Raw genomic sequence first — 15,075 nt, forward strand, 5'->3', positions numbered from 1 at the left:
TTCATTGGTCCTAAACAGTGAAGGCTCAGTTCATGTAAATTAGAAAACAAGTATTAGATCATTAGCTCTAGTTGAATCTAGATAGTTTGGGTTTTCTTTGGCCAGGTGTTTGAGATGTCCATCTCTGGGCTTTCTTCACCTCGAGTCAATGGAGGTGAAAGGAATTTGGTTTGTGGTGCTCGTTAACTACATGAAACCAAAACCTCTCTTTCTAGAAGCAACTATTTCTTCAGTAGAAAACACTTCCTATAAAAGCTGATCACAGTAAGGTCTGTTGATGCCCATAAGAGTAATGAAGCAGAATTATCAGACTTGATATCTCAAAAGTTAAATACAAGAGAAAATGATTTTTGTAATTTGGGAGAACTGACCTTTAAAAAGGTTTCTTCTTTGGGGAAAAATTGTGTAAATTAGAAATCAATTATTTCTTACTTATTTCCTGGACCACCTGTGACGTGTCTAAGTAGTGTAACATGTGAGTGTTTATATGAAAGCAGAGGCCAATAAAGTGTTTGAAAACAGATTGACTCAATTTATTTTATTTCCTTTAAATCTCACATTATCTGCACAAACTCTTTCCCTCGTACGAGGAAGAAACGCAAAAAACAACTCGAAAATGAGTCAACCGCGTCACCCCCACTGAGAGACGACAACAAGACGCTCGTAACCATCTCCAAGGGATGTTCAGTGATCCAAGCCAATCAGAGACCACCTGGAGGTTCCATTACAGTGCACCATGGGACACTCACTCCACCCCGGCACTAGAGTCGTTTATGTGGAAGTGTGTGATTGAGTAAAAGTTGATGCGAGAGATAAGCACCGTGTATGTAAAAGTGTGTGATAGAGCCAGGGACACTTGCCAATATGTGGGAGACTGTTCAGGTTTTTGACTCTGAAAATACACTTGGTGTGAAGTCTGCATGGGAGTAAAATGTGGAAAAAACAAATCGCTCCAATGTAACTCAGTCAAACTCGTCAGCCAACCAAATAATCAAATAAATAGCTCTGAGTTATATACACACACACACACACAGTATAACACTTCTAAGACCACATGATCAAATCAGCAGAGGTATGTTGAAAGAAGGAAATGACTCACTCGTGTAAAATAATGGTACAGATTGATAGTTAGCACCGATCTTCTGTGTCCTGGAGACTTAAATCAATAGTTTGACATTTGGGGAAATGCCGAGAGATAGATGAGCAGATCAATAGCACTCTCACATCTGTCCGCTACATATGAAGCTAAAGCCGACTCTGTTGGAAGTTTACAAAATCTGCCTAAAGCTCACTATTTAATTATATTATATTAATATATATAATTATATTACATCTTGCTTGTTTCATCCATAAAAAAAATATAGTTTAGCACATAACCCCACAACGTGTCGTTTTTACACTCTACACTGAGCTTTTACTCGTAACTCTTGGCAAGGACGTATTTCCGAGAAATTACAAATGATTGCTTCAAGTCTTTCTTGCATATTAGTGCCTTAACATTTCAGTTGAAATTTGAGGTAGGACTCAACATCACCTATTAACTATTAAGCAAATACAGGCTGGCAATGAGATCCGATATGAAGATGTGTAACAGCTGTGAAATGATGTGTCAATCAAACACACACATGCAGATTTCTTGTAATATTCAGCAGTGAGCTCAATGATGTCTTGCTTAAATTGAGATTTTACAGTCTGCGCAGTCCTTTTTAAGATAATAAGAAATTAAACTCCTCCCTCGTCTATTGTGAGTCAGCTGCTAGCTTTAGAGTGGGCGGTCCCAGCGGTCAATCACAGATCAGGCACAGGTTGAAGTAGCAGCGATCGGAGGGTGAATTTCCTCATTTAATTGTCCTTATCACTGGAATATTTCACTTGGTTTCCATTCTCACCGTACCCCATACTTCCTCCTTCCCTGAGGGAGGTTTCTGAGAATCCTAAAAAGGTTCTACCACCACTTCTCGAAGAGGATTCTGTCTTTCGGGAGGCCGAAGTCCATGAGGGTTTTTGAAAGTGCTTCGATCATGGGCCGGGGCCCACACAGGAAACACAAAGTCCTCTGCGGGTCCACACGAGCCCGCAACTCCTCTTCTGTGATTCTCCCGCCTGGTCGAGACACAAGAGAAGTCAATCAATTAATCAACAGTCCCTTCTTTGTCTCCCACGTGGAGCTTTGATAGAACTTGTTCTACATGACGACGGACATAAATCAACAAAGACAGGCTGTGGTAGAATGTGACAGTCACTAAATCATCCCTGCGTGCAAAGAAAAGTGTTCACGTGTAGTGTGTAGTGTGTGTGTGTGTGTGTGTGGGCACTACTTACGGTTGACGAATGGCTGGAGGTGCGAGTCCACATCTGCGCTCTGTTGCGTGACGTGGAGGTCACAGGAGAGCTTGTCAGGGAACTCCCGACACGCCTCGATGATGGAGCTCTGGGAACGCAGACGGTAGTTTAGGTCCCAACACGCTGCGACACACGCGGCCATATATATATATATTCCAGACATGTGGACACTGTTGCGTGTGCAGCTAGCAGAGATAATCAGAAGTTTAAAAAAATCAGTGTCCTAAACACACCTTGAAGAGCAGCTCCTGGGTGTTCTTGGCGCTGTAGCAGAGGTGAGCAGAGCCTATCTTGTAGTCCCGCCCCCCAGAGGCATGGTTGAGATGCAGCAGACCGGCTGTGTGCAACAGGATCGAGTACAAGGGGTTGATCCCGACGCCGCCGGCCAGCAGCAGCAGATCCACGGAGGGGTCAGAGGGCGACGGGTTGAAGAAGAAGTCCCCGCCGACACGCATGGCCACTCGAGAGCCCACCGCACACTGAGAGGAGAGACAAACGGACGCTGTCGGGTCATTCAGACACATTTCTCTTTGCGCAGGAGCTGAGATACACCGTTTGAATGCAAACACACAACAAGCCTAAGCTGAGGTACGGGTGAAAGCGATTTCACAAGTTGTGCAGAGACGGTCTTTTGAAGTAAAAAAAAAAAAGAAAAGAGCAGATAAATACACCTTCATCTGCTTTTGAACACATGTGAGCACACATAAAACACGGGCGTAATAATGCTCGCATCCTTTATCTGCTGTCGTGGGCCCCGCACTACTCCTGCTCACAGAGAGCAATATCAAACAAATGGATCATCAAACGCTGCCGGAGCACAGAGCGGTAAGTCTCAGAATGCTCAAACACAGCACACTGCTTTCTGATGCTTATTTACACAAGGCACGGTAGCTCAAAGCTGTTTATTAGAGCACATCATCAACAACGGAAGCTGCAAGCACACAAGCAGAGTGCAGACGTGGAAGAGAAAGGCAAACAGGAAGGATACACTATTCATATTTACACAACCACTCACACTACCGCTACTGGATTAAGAAAATCCTTGCAGACAAAATACAACTTTATTTGTATTACCTTTATTTATGCGTTCACACAACCATCATTCACCCTGTCGGCTTGCTCTACACGCAGTTAAACACAAACGTCTCTGGAGTTTTCAGCTTCTACTTCAGAACTACCGAGCAGGCAGTTTTCTAATTTGCTGAGTCACTTTAACTAACCCTTGACAGCAATCGCACATGATTGAAAAACACCAGGGGTCACATGGCTGTTTGCTAACAACACCTAAAAGAAAAAAAAATGGTGAAACTGATGATGATTTATGTGGTTTAATGAACTAAATGTTTCGCTCGCTCTTAACGTGACCTTTTAGTACAGGCAGGTGCTCTGATTTGCCATTTTCACACAGGTGTGATTGTGTGTCTTCCTTTCCTAACTCTATAACACCAGAAACCTTTTCTCAACAGCCTGATCGCTCCACTCGTTCTCTTTCTGCATCTCTTTTTCTTGCCCCCCCCTCCCCCCCTTCACACTTCTTCTCCATCTCAATGGCAATCATCTTCCCAGTGAAATGACCACTCTGTAATTTTGGGAATGTTCCGAACCGTACTCCTCCGCTCTACTCACCATGGTGTGGATCCAGTGTGCTGGAGGGTGTTTGGCGTATTTGACGGCCAACTCGACGACGCCCTCCCTCTGCAGCAAACCCGGGCTGGAGCACATGGAGAAGCCGCCCACCGTCTCCACGCCGGGGATGAAGAAGTCCACCCTGCACACACAAGTCAATATTTGATGAATTAGTCAACTCATTTAGTCTATATAAGTGGATGTTATGAACATGATTATCCATGTCAAGTTATAATGTTTACTAACTATTAGGAGTTATAAAAAAATATTTATTCCAGTGGTTGAAATCGGCTACTATGACTGACAATGGAAGCTTGTTTTGACATTATTGTGTTATTATTAATATTTGTATAAGTTGTATTGCATTACATATTATATAATATTCTTTGTGTTTTCATACAAAAGTCACATTATTGTCAGTGGAAATATAGAATATAAAACAGTTAATTGAAGAGCGAAAACATGCTGAATAGAGTGCTGACCCCTGACCTCAGTAGAGGTGGCAGCCTGTTCCAGAAACCAGGTAGAACAAACCCAAACCAGATGGAAAGCTGCCTGCTAGTTAGTTTAGACAAAGTGTAGCAACCCAGTCTCACAGCCAATGGGGCGGCGTTTGTCCAACAACACGCGGAGGAGAGAACCCCAAGAAGAAAACAGCAATACTTAACAACACAATGACCCTCTGTTACACGAGAGGGAAACGCTGACTCCTCAACCCTCGGAGGCATCATGAATATGGATCTGCTGTGAAGACGCACACATATGTTCCTACTCCACCACCACCACCACCACCACCACCACCACCACCTCCCACCTCCCTCCTCCCTCCCCTCCTCCTCCTCCTCCTCCCCCTCCCCCTCCTCTCCCACCTGGAGACGAACAACTAAACAGTCCTGTTTCTCTGAAATACTGAAAGTCAAGGATTTCCATCTATTTCCATTCATTATCAGCTGCCGCAAGGTTTCATGTCTCACCACCACCGCCCACCTACAGTATGGGCTCATGTACAGAAACTGCAGGGTACTAATTAACATTGACAGGCAGAAAGAAAAAGAAGCTCTGCCCTCATTGCTGAAGTAAATAACTCGCTATTATGACTATAAGGGACTCGCTGAAAGTTAACTTGCGAGGTAAAACATTTCCCAACGTCGTGCACCTCTCAAACACGAGGCAGAGAGTCTCAAACACCTTTCAAGTCAAAGCTGCAAGAGTGCATTCAACCCAGTGCAGACGGCAGTTACCTTCACAAATCTACGAGCAAACTTGAGCTCATCAAGTCCCCAACTATTCTCATCCTGACCTGAGAAGAGGCTCTAAATAATTCATAAGCTTTGATCTTCCTTTAAGCTGATGTGATGTATTCCACAACAGCTGTTTTCTTTTCATCGACATTAATCTTGAGCTGTTTGTAGGATTGTAAACTTGTTTTTCCTATCAAAATGATGTGAGAGAGGAAACCCAAAAGGCCAACGGTAGGACAAAGCAAACACAATGCCACCACCCTGTGGCTACTGTTAGTATTACAGCACTGTCAAGGGCACCAGAGGGCTGTTTCATAAAGCTAGTTCTGTCAGGAGACACTAACTTAGACCTAGCTTGGCAGGTTCTGTTTCATAAAGACAGTGTTACTAATGGTAACTTCTGCTTCGAGCCTAACTGGTCAGAGACTAGATCAAGAACGATGATGCTCCATTTACGCAATATCGGCAGAACAAGTGGGGGTTCATCCAACAGAGGGGTCCCAAAACTAGTCTTAAAAACACATCTATACAGCAGCTAGCTGAGCCCCTCAACAATGCGGTTGATCTAAAACGTGACCCCTCTCGTGTCACAACACAATGTGACAGTGTCTGCTTTACGAGTTGGTGAAAAGTTAACATGAGCGTCTACTCACCACTGTCCCGCTTTGAAGCTGAAGTCTGGGTGGACAGCTATTCTCACACGCTTCACCGTCTCGGACTCATCCACGATGCCACATACTTGAGCTGGATACAGAGCCTGTGTGAGGCAACCAGTACACAAACAAACAAAGAAACGCACACACAGAGGAGTGGGTGAATAACCTTAGGATGGACTCTCAGCAATTTATACTGTTAAAAAGTGGCACAGGGTACAGATGAGATGAGTGTAATATCAACTCACATTTTGTCTGTAGTTGCTCGATGTCTTCTCTAGATGGTCCATTTGTCTTTCGGAGGACATATTTCTTCTGAAATAAAAAGGAGGTAGTCTTTGTAACATGCTTAGTAGAATATTCACAAACTACAAGTGGACTTTGCATCAACAAACCTTAAAGGGCCAGTTCACCTGAATTATACCTCACACCTACTTGTGTCTAGCCATGTGGATAGTTTGGGTTTTCTGTGGGTATGTTCTCACGTGTTGGCCATTGACATTTCTGCTGTTGCCCCAATATAACAAAAGGAAAGCCAGCTGGTTCACGTATCACCACATACAATCTAAACTAGTGTGGCTGTAACAGTGCTGAGGGTTTAAGTTAAACCCCACTTTTACACCTGGTTGGTGTCATATTCTAGTTCTTTTGCTGTCTGTCAACTCCACAGTGCCTCAGCAGAGAGCAGCCAGGACACACAATGAACACAGCCGGCAGTTTCCAGGTGAATCTCACCTTGTAACGGAGCTGGGGCCCAGAAGCCGCCAGCAGAGGAGACCGGGGGAGGCGGGACTCGAGCGAGTGAAGCTTCGGGCAGCGAAGGACCAGAAACAGCGGACGCTCATCGCGAACCTGGGCTGACATCAGGAGAAGAAGAGCAGAAACAAGACAGCTGTCACGCGAGGTGAGCACAACGTGTTCTTTTCTTATCGAGTGATAAATTCACTTGTGCAACATGCTAACGAATCAACAGCTGAGCCCCTCAACAACAATGCCGCTCAGCTGAAGCGTCACGAACTCACAGAATAATCTAGTATCTCTTAAAGTTCCGGTGTAACGGACGTCGGTGTGTTCTCCATGTTAAGTTAAATGACACCTTAGGGTGTCACTTTCACTAGTCGACGGTTACATCACCAAGACGTCAGTTCGCTAGCTTTAGCTAACTAGCTATCAAATGCCGGTTTGTTATTTAACACGTACAGCGAGCTCCTTTTCTTACCGAAATAAGCTGGACGTCTGTTTTTTGTCAAGTGGTATTCATATTTATCTCCAGTATCTTCGGAGTAACCTTGGTTATCATGTTTAACGTGACATGACTCTACTGATGTTTTCTTCTTCTTCTTCTTCGTCTTCTTGGACCTGTACTGCGGCTAACGTCTTCTTCTACGATGTGGAGCGCTTGGCATTCAATGTATTGCAGTAACGCCCTCCTCTGGCGAGTTGGAACATGGACACACACGCACACACACGCACACACAATGTTTAAATTGATAGGTAACTAAAAAAGGTCCAGAAATAGGAGGTCCAGATTTAGAATGATCAATAACCTTTACAATTATATATTTTTCTGATATACGTTTAAAGTCGTACCAATCAATATTTGAATATTAGTAACAATTAGGATGTCTGCAGGAATTGTCCTCAGCTCGTTTTGTTTTTACAGCCTGCAACTTGACTTTTGGTTCACTCTCAATGTTCTCATTAAAGTTGTTACAACCATTATACCAAAATATAATTAGATGTTCTACGCAGTAATCTCTAGTTCATCTTTAATCACAAATAAAATACCATATTTGGTGTGAGGTTGTTTATTTGGCTTCATCTTGAAATTAAATGTGTCCGTCTAAATGCATTGATGGAGTCCGGGAGCTCACTTAACTGTCAGTTCTTTGTCCAGATACACTTTTAGGTCTTTTTAGATGGAAAAATTCAAATGTATATGTGTAAAAAACAGGTGATAAAGTATAAGAAACAGATGATCAAGAATCTAATTTGGCTCCTTCTGGTAAATAGTAGAGAGTGGGCTGAGCACCACTCTATTCTGCAGAAATCTATTCTGTCAGTTTGAGTATCATGCTTTAAAATCACATAGCGTCTTTGTAAGATGCTCTAAAAGTGCTAAAAGAAGTTAAAACTGCTAAAACTAAAGCCTTCTTCCTGTAGCTTATAAATACATTTCATAGTTTTAATTATCTATTGGAACATGACAAGTTGTCACGCTATATAACTCCTGTCGGGAAAAAGTTGCATCTCACTAAAACTATTTAATGGAATTGTTGGTACAATTGAGGTGTGTCAGTGGTTAAAATAAGTCCACAAAATGGCCCGGCCTGACCACTTGTTGCATGTCTTTGTGGTTATGTGTGTTTACTTCTGCAGTTACAAGGAAATGTTAGCACTAGAAATAGAAGAGTAGAACAAGCATGACAAGTCTCCAAAGTGAAGGCTGGTTTAGGAAGAAAGATACAACTTAAATTGGGCAGTTTCCCATTAATCCTGTAGTATAGTGGTTTAGGGTCAGGGGTTTTGTAATCAGTGAGTCCTCATAAGTACAGTTTTTTCAACCACATATGTATGTGTGCATAGCTGCATGTTAATAATTGTGTTTGCTGTCTGCTATAAGAATAGTACTTAGTTGAGACGCACAATAACAACACAAAGAAAACGGTACCTGTAAGATTCCTTTCTGCATTCCTGACAGTTTCATCTTCAGCGTCTGCGGTGAAGCTCAGGTGAGTTTCAGATAGTTTACTCGCTGTTTAATAACTCCAAAAGGCACAATGGAAAACCGGCCCAACAATGCAATACATCGAAACTCATTACATTCACAAGAACAGGACTCGGCCTGCTCCACCCACATGCTCTGGACTGTTTCTTTGTTTAGTTAGTACAATTCCCTCTTCTATATGACCCATATTACCATCTGCTGTGAGCTGGAATGTGGGACATTTGTGTACCTGTGAGGTGAACGGTGTTTAAATAGCCCTTAAATGTTTGTGCTGTCAGAGACGGCCAGTAAACCAGTTCAGTGCTTGTTGCTATCCTTAGATACAGTAGCGTCTCACTTCCTTTGAGAAGTTTTTGTGAGCTGACTCTACCAGTCCAACTGGCTGCCTTCCTGCTCTCTTTCCCATGGCCAGCATGCCATGGCTCAACCTGTTGTTCAATGCTGCACAATGACGGATCATTTTCAGGTTCGTCACGTACCAAAGACTTACCGGACTCATACGCACAGGGCACATGCGTGATGCAAGCACACTACCGTCATCACACACACACACGAAAACACACGCGTAGACGGACGCACGTATATCTGTCTGCATCTGAGTCAACATAAATATCAATACACGGTTAACTGAGTCCCTTTGTGTTTATTATGCCTTTTTGAGATTTAGAAATAATTTTTGCATGCTGATAATAATTAAATTCCAGCTACTAACAATGAATAAAAATGACAATTTTACTTCATGTATCTGCGATAAATAGGAACATAATTTATGTTTTTTTACACTTGACAGTCCAAACGTGATTGTTATTGACTCCAGAAGTTCAGTTCAGAAGTTTGCGATGGAATAAAGTCAACTATCGCTGAGACAGAAACAGATACAGGTGGAGAGTATCCCCTTATGCAATCCCTGATTAACTCTCTACAACATCACTTCGTTTTCGACACACATTCTACACATGCCTCTCAGTCTCAATTGGCAAATGCTCTGATTTCACCCTGAGGAAACCCCTCAGTCAAAACTGGTACATGTTCAATGAGACATACGTCTCTGCATGAATGTTTTCGAAGTTAATGATCAACTTTCAGAGAGACTAACTGTGGTTTGTGGAGAGGAAAGCAGATTGGCAGATTTGGGCCGGAGGCAGAGTAAAACTGAGAGGTGATGTGAAAAGATCACATCCTGTGATTGTGATGCTGTTTAGACCAGAAGAAGTTATCTCCATGCGGGCTGTGGGTGAGGAGGACAGCAGCACGTGTCGGAATGATTCATCGATTATTTTAAGTAATTCATCTGGTAAAAAATGTCAAACGCGGCAAAGATGAACCGATTCCAGCTTCTAAATGTGAGGCTCTGTTTCTTTTTTTTCTAATGAAATTGAATATCTTTGGGGTTGGCTTGACAAAACTAGTCCTCATCTTTGCCCCGGAAAAAATGTGATGGGCCAATTTTCTGATATTTCACGTATCAAGCACTTAATAAAGTTATCATAAGACATACAACCGATTAACTCACAATGAAAGTAATCATTAGTTGCAGCACTGGAACGTTAATCTGAAGGGTCATCTGGATCTGCATTGTGTGTGTATTCATGTGTTTATTTATCCATTGCACTCATGCTTACCTGTGTGTAGGATCAAGTACAATGAAGGACAGCATTCTGTGTGTGGTGGGTGGGGAGAGGAAATGACTCCCCGGAGTTTCGACTGGGATGGGAGACGTGAGGAGAGGGAGTCCCTCAGGTATGCAGGTCATCGGTTGCTGAAGGAGAGAAAGAGAGAGAGAGAAACTCACATTCCTGTTGCTACAACAACTTTCACTCTAAACTTTGGAGGAGGAAGACAAAAGGCATTACCTGATTCCTCCCCCCTCTCTTCTGTCTTTTTCTCAGAATCAGGCCGTGTCTTCACAGAAACTATTTGATAATCCAAAGGCACACTGAGACAGAACAGCCGAACGTCCTGTCCTCAGCTGACACTTTCGAAACTTGGCTTTAACACAATAGATAGTTGAGATTTAGATTGTCCCTTTTGTGATGCATTTTAAACCTAATGACAATAATGCACAATATGTCCCACATTCTCTACAAAGCTCTGATTGTCAATCAGTGGATTTAGAAGTGGTGACTGCTTAAACGTTTGTGCACACATGAACTGTATGTTGTAAACATGTGATTGTGTTTTAAGGATGTGCACCTTGAGAATGTTCTTATTTCAAGGAGGTTTGTATTACTGAGATTTTGCAGTTTCACATAATGTCCGTGTTGGGTTTATATTTTATGTTTTATGTTAATGAGGCTGTGGACAAATGTATAACTTGCATCACTTATAAGCCACTACTACTTAACGCCATGTTGAGAAAAAAAAAGAATTTGGCTTTGCATGACATGCTTTGTCTTGATAGCTTTAGACCATCAAGATGAGCTGCAGGGCATGTGGACCTATAACCATTTACATATAACTTGTGGTGGAAGAAGTATTCGGATCCTTTACTAAAGTAAAAGTAGAAGAATGCACAAATACTTTGTTAGAACTAAAAATCATGCATTGCAAATGCATGATCCATACATATAAATAAAGCAAACAAAAAGGCCCATATATATTATTGTATTGATATTGATGAATGGCTCTTTATTCTTGTAGCTGGTCCAGGTGGAGCTTAATACTACTACTTTCCACCACTTCCATTATTATAATGACCATTTATTAACGTATTATAAAATGACTGTAGATATTACAGCTTATTAGAGAGTGAGAGACTCATGTCCCGTGTATGGACGAATAAGATACACAAATTAGTAAACAGGTGAGTAGATGTATTTTTTCTCAACCTGGCAACCCAAAGGTTACATTAAACATATGTAAATTATTTTTCAACAGTTCATTTTGTAGGCAATGATACCCCATAAGGGTAATACAAACCCTGTTTAACATTTTATAATTGTTTCTTAGTTATTAATAAATCATAGGCCTCCTCACAACTGAGTGTTGTCTTCTTTTAAACATATACCATCTGTATTTTCTGGATTACTCTATAAATACTGGGCTGTAGATGATGCAGCATATGTTAAAGCCGTGATAACTGGGAATGTCCTGGTAATATGTCATTCAGACTAAAAACTACATGAAACTGACTCCATGCAGAGATGGACTTGAAAGAAGCAGAAACATCCGGTAGAGTCACACGTGACAAGTAGCCCGGCAGGTGAAACCGGCGCCAGAACCAAACTGCTTCCATTTACTTAATGTGAATTTACAACAGCAACAATTGCACGTCTGGTGCAGCAAAGTTATTTCAGGAGTCTCCTGACTTCTTCCGGTCGCACCCCCCCTCTGGTCATGTCCGCACAGGGTCTCAAGTAAAACCTTGTAGCCTAACCGTACTGCCTACTAGTCTGCAGCCTGTTTTAATCGGTGGCTTTTAATACCATGTCATTAAATAAACCATGTCATTGCATTCTTTGCATAACAACGTACAAGTCATTGTCGGCCTAAATAACTGGGCGTCCAAAATTGGAGCATAATTTGGCTCTCTGGCTTGGGTTGGGTACAGGTGAAACAAAGGGCCCTTTTTTTTAATCTGTCACTGAAGAGGCGCAAGCTCCCATGGGGTATGTTGCCACGCAACCACAAGCCCCGCCTACCATCATAGTACGCTCACCTGAGCAAGAGAGCTCACGTGACAGACCCTGAGAGTTCATCCAATCAGGAGTGAGGACAGGTGCTCGGAGAGGAGAGTTTCGGAGGCGGAAACCTGCTGGTTCAGTGTAAGAAAGCCGCTCCTTATAAAAGTGTCAATTCATTTGTAATGTTCATAAGAATTGCATAAGAACAGTAGAGGTATTCGACGAGAGGAACCGGAGAAAAATTCAATAATTTGGAAGTGGGAGATGCAAGGAGGCAGCACACCGGTCTCGTGCGTAATATGGATACTGCTGCTACGGTCTCTTGAAGGACTGCTGTCACACTAGTGCTCCACCACTGAAGAAGAAGACACCGACTTGTTTTGTGGATTTACACCTCGGAACAATCAAAAGTGTGACACTTACACTTTGCTGCTGGTCGTTTTGAGTGTCCACGCACTCCACTCCACTACAGTAGCTCAGGTAAGAGTTCATGAGAGCTTTGTTTAGCGCATTGTTCACCTGTGATTCACGGCTTTGGGTTTGCACCTCTGTTCTCACGACTCATTAAACCAGTTTTACAAAGTAAGTAACACTGGTTATTCTCAGGATTAGCTGGTAAGAAGTTGGCTTACTAGTGGAAAATCGCTGCTCGAGGTGAAATCAAATCGCATTCCATTTTAAAATCATGATATTCAAACAGAAAATAGGATTTGTGGTGAGGGTGAGGATGAAGATGTGGAGCCTGACGAATGTTAGGACAATAATGTGTCAGTGCGATATTTTATGAAATCAAAGAAAATATTGCAGACACCATTTTTAAAGGGATCATTTGATGTTTTACTAGAAATGAGAGTTCAGAACATGAAGGCCTCACAGATGAGATCTCATGACTTAATAAAATAATGCTGATGCAGAGGAGAAGATCTCAGCTGAATTACTGACGGTATGTGTTTCCTGTTCTAGCGCCCTCCCTCTAGTCAAAGATGACCGAAAGGGCCCCATGGTGGAAGGCTTTCCTGCCAAAGAAGAAGAGCGGAGGCTCCAAGGACACGAGTTCATCCCACACCTTTGACGTTGACTTCGACCCTTTTGCACAACCCGCTGAGGCAGCCTCCAAGACCAGCGGCGACCAGTCTCAACAAGAGTCCAACAAGGGCTCCAGCATCCTCCGTGATGACACCTATGACGACTCCCACCTGGAGTCTGTCTTCAACGAGCAGACGTGTCGCAGGAACATGAAGGTGTCACGTTCGGGCCGCTTCAAGGAGAAGCGGAGGGTGCGCTCAAGCCTTCCTGTACAAGACAATGAGACAGAGAATGCGGCATCAGGGAAGGAGGACATGCGGTGACAGTGAGGAGGAGTATATGATCAAAGACTGCTTTGTTTTGAAATATGCTTGAAGAAAAGGAGAGGGCTTTGAGGTCATGAAGATGCTTCGTTTTTTTTGAGGCATACCAAGAGGTCTGCTGTATGTTGGTGATGATGAAGATGACAAGGAGCATTCAACTGTTAGCACAATACTGCAAGAATGAGGTTATGTGGTACATGAAATATTGGAAATTTGGACATTTTTGTTGAGGCTTTTGCCAGAAGGCCACAGAAACAATGATAAATGACCTGAAATGAATTATATTTGTTCTTTAGTGTGGTTACTGAACCATTTTGCCAACAATATCCCATAATCACAGCTCAAAAGAAGATATACATTATTATTGCTGTAAACACTTAAGAGCCTGTGTTAATGTCTTACAGTGTCCTTGTTTCTGTCACGTACTGTGTCATCAATGGACAACTCTTAAAATTACCCACAACCTTTTTAAGAAAACACAAACCTCGAATGCAATTTTCTGTGTGATATGCTCCTGGAAAATATTGTTGTTGATGTTTACATTATTTCTATAATTATAATAATATATGTTTGATAATGAAGGATAAGTATAATGCTCCTTATACTAAAACAATTTTTGATTCTAAAGGGTTAGAAGGATGTTTATGAAGGTGTAAAAGGATTTCATAATTGTGTGTGAAAAGAAATCAGTTAGCGGAAGAAATCAAATGATGCTTGTGAACAGCTTTTAGTCAGATGCACTTGCCAGCACGATGCATAAAATACTTTGAATGAAGGATGAAATCGAGCATGTTTTATGACATAATGGGGTCCAGCTGAAGTAAGAAGCTATTATGTTGTGATATCCAGTGGAATGAGCTATGGCCATGGAGCCAAAGAAGTAGGATCCAGATGTAGTTTGCTTTGCAGGACTACTGTATTTGGGACCACCTGTGAATACTTAAATGAAGGCAAAATATGAGAAATAAATCGGATAACTGCATGAATGTGTGTATGTGCATGTGCTTTATTATCGTATCCAGTGGCTCAACTTGGACAGTGCAACGTTAACTTAGTGTTGTCCCTCTTGGGACAGTCCCTCTGTGTCTAAAAATAGACACGGATAGAAGAAAGAGTAGCTCTTTGTTCTCATGAACAAGAATAGGTGCACTTCACTTCTTATCATCGATTTTCTGGAAGAGGAAATATGTGATGATCACATTGTCTGAAAAAGGCAAGTACAAGGAATGAAGGCCATGTATAAGACGTGTCTGCAGTGTCAAACTCAGGCTTAAGTTATAATGTTCTGCCACTTAAAAGGGAGGAGCACGCCTGTATCACTGCATTCCTTGGTCACTGTTGAGGTTCGAGGTGCGTGTGTGTGTGTTGATGTAGAAGTGTTATGACTGATGCGTCATTTAAAATCACTTCATGGTTGTCAGATGTAAGTAATTGATATCTAATTATCAGCTCGTTAAGTGAAACAGATTATTTGATATTAAATGCACACCTTTGAACTTGGATGGCTTGTAG

The 15,075-nt window shown here is 42.2% G+C and overlaps 2 protein-coding genes across 3 annotated transcripts; one reads left to right on the forward strand and one right to left on the reverse strand.

Annotated features, from left to right (window-relative positions):
* Positions 1-559: 559 nt before the first annotated feature.
* oxnad1 (oxidoreductase NAD-binding domain containing 1) lies at positions 560-7,217 on the reverse strand. 2 transcript variants are annotated; one of them, XM_079176319.1, is made up of 8 exons: positions 7,083-7,217; positions 6,599-6,720; positions 6,112-6,178; positions 5,864-5,967; positions 3,970-4,111; positions 2,577-2,822; positions 2,323-2,431; positions 560-2,103 (listed from the first exon to the last, which is right to left on the reverse strand). In XM_079176319.1, the coding sequence occupies exons 2-8, from the start codon at positions 6,706-6,708 to the stop codon at positions 1,946-1,948; spliced, it is 936 nt and encodes a 311-aa protein (XP_079032445.1). In that variant the 5' UTR covers positions 6,709-6,720; positions 7,083-7,217; the 3' UTR covers positions 560-1,945. The 2 variants fall into 2 exon arrangements, with proteins under 2 accessions (XP_079032445.1, XP_079032446.1); XM_079176320.1 differs by having other exon boundaries at positions 6,599-6,715; positions 7,083-7,210.
* Positions 7,218-12,407: 5,190 nt separating this feature from the next.
* LOC306707960 (uncharacterized protein) lies at positions 12,408-14,539 on the forward strand. Its single transcript, XM_079175627.1, has 2 exons — positions 12,408-12,694; positions 13,178-14,539. Exon 2 carries the CDS (start codon positions 13,198-13,200, stop codon positions 13,561-13,563), a length of 366 nt encoding a protein of 121 aa, XP_079031753.1. The 5' UTR covers positions 12,408-12,694; positions 13,178-13,197; the 3' UTR covers positions 13,564-14,539.
* The last annotated feature ends 536 nt before the right edge of the window (positions 14,540-15,075 follow it).

The sequence above is a fragment of the Pholis gunnellus genome, assembly GCF_910591455.1.
Source record: "Pholis gunnellus genome assembly, chromosome: 16".
NCBI lineage: Eukaryota > Metazoa > Chordata > Actinopteri > Perciformes > Pholidae > Pholis > Pholis gunnellus.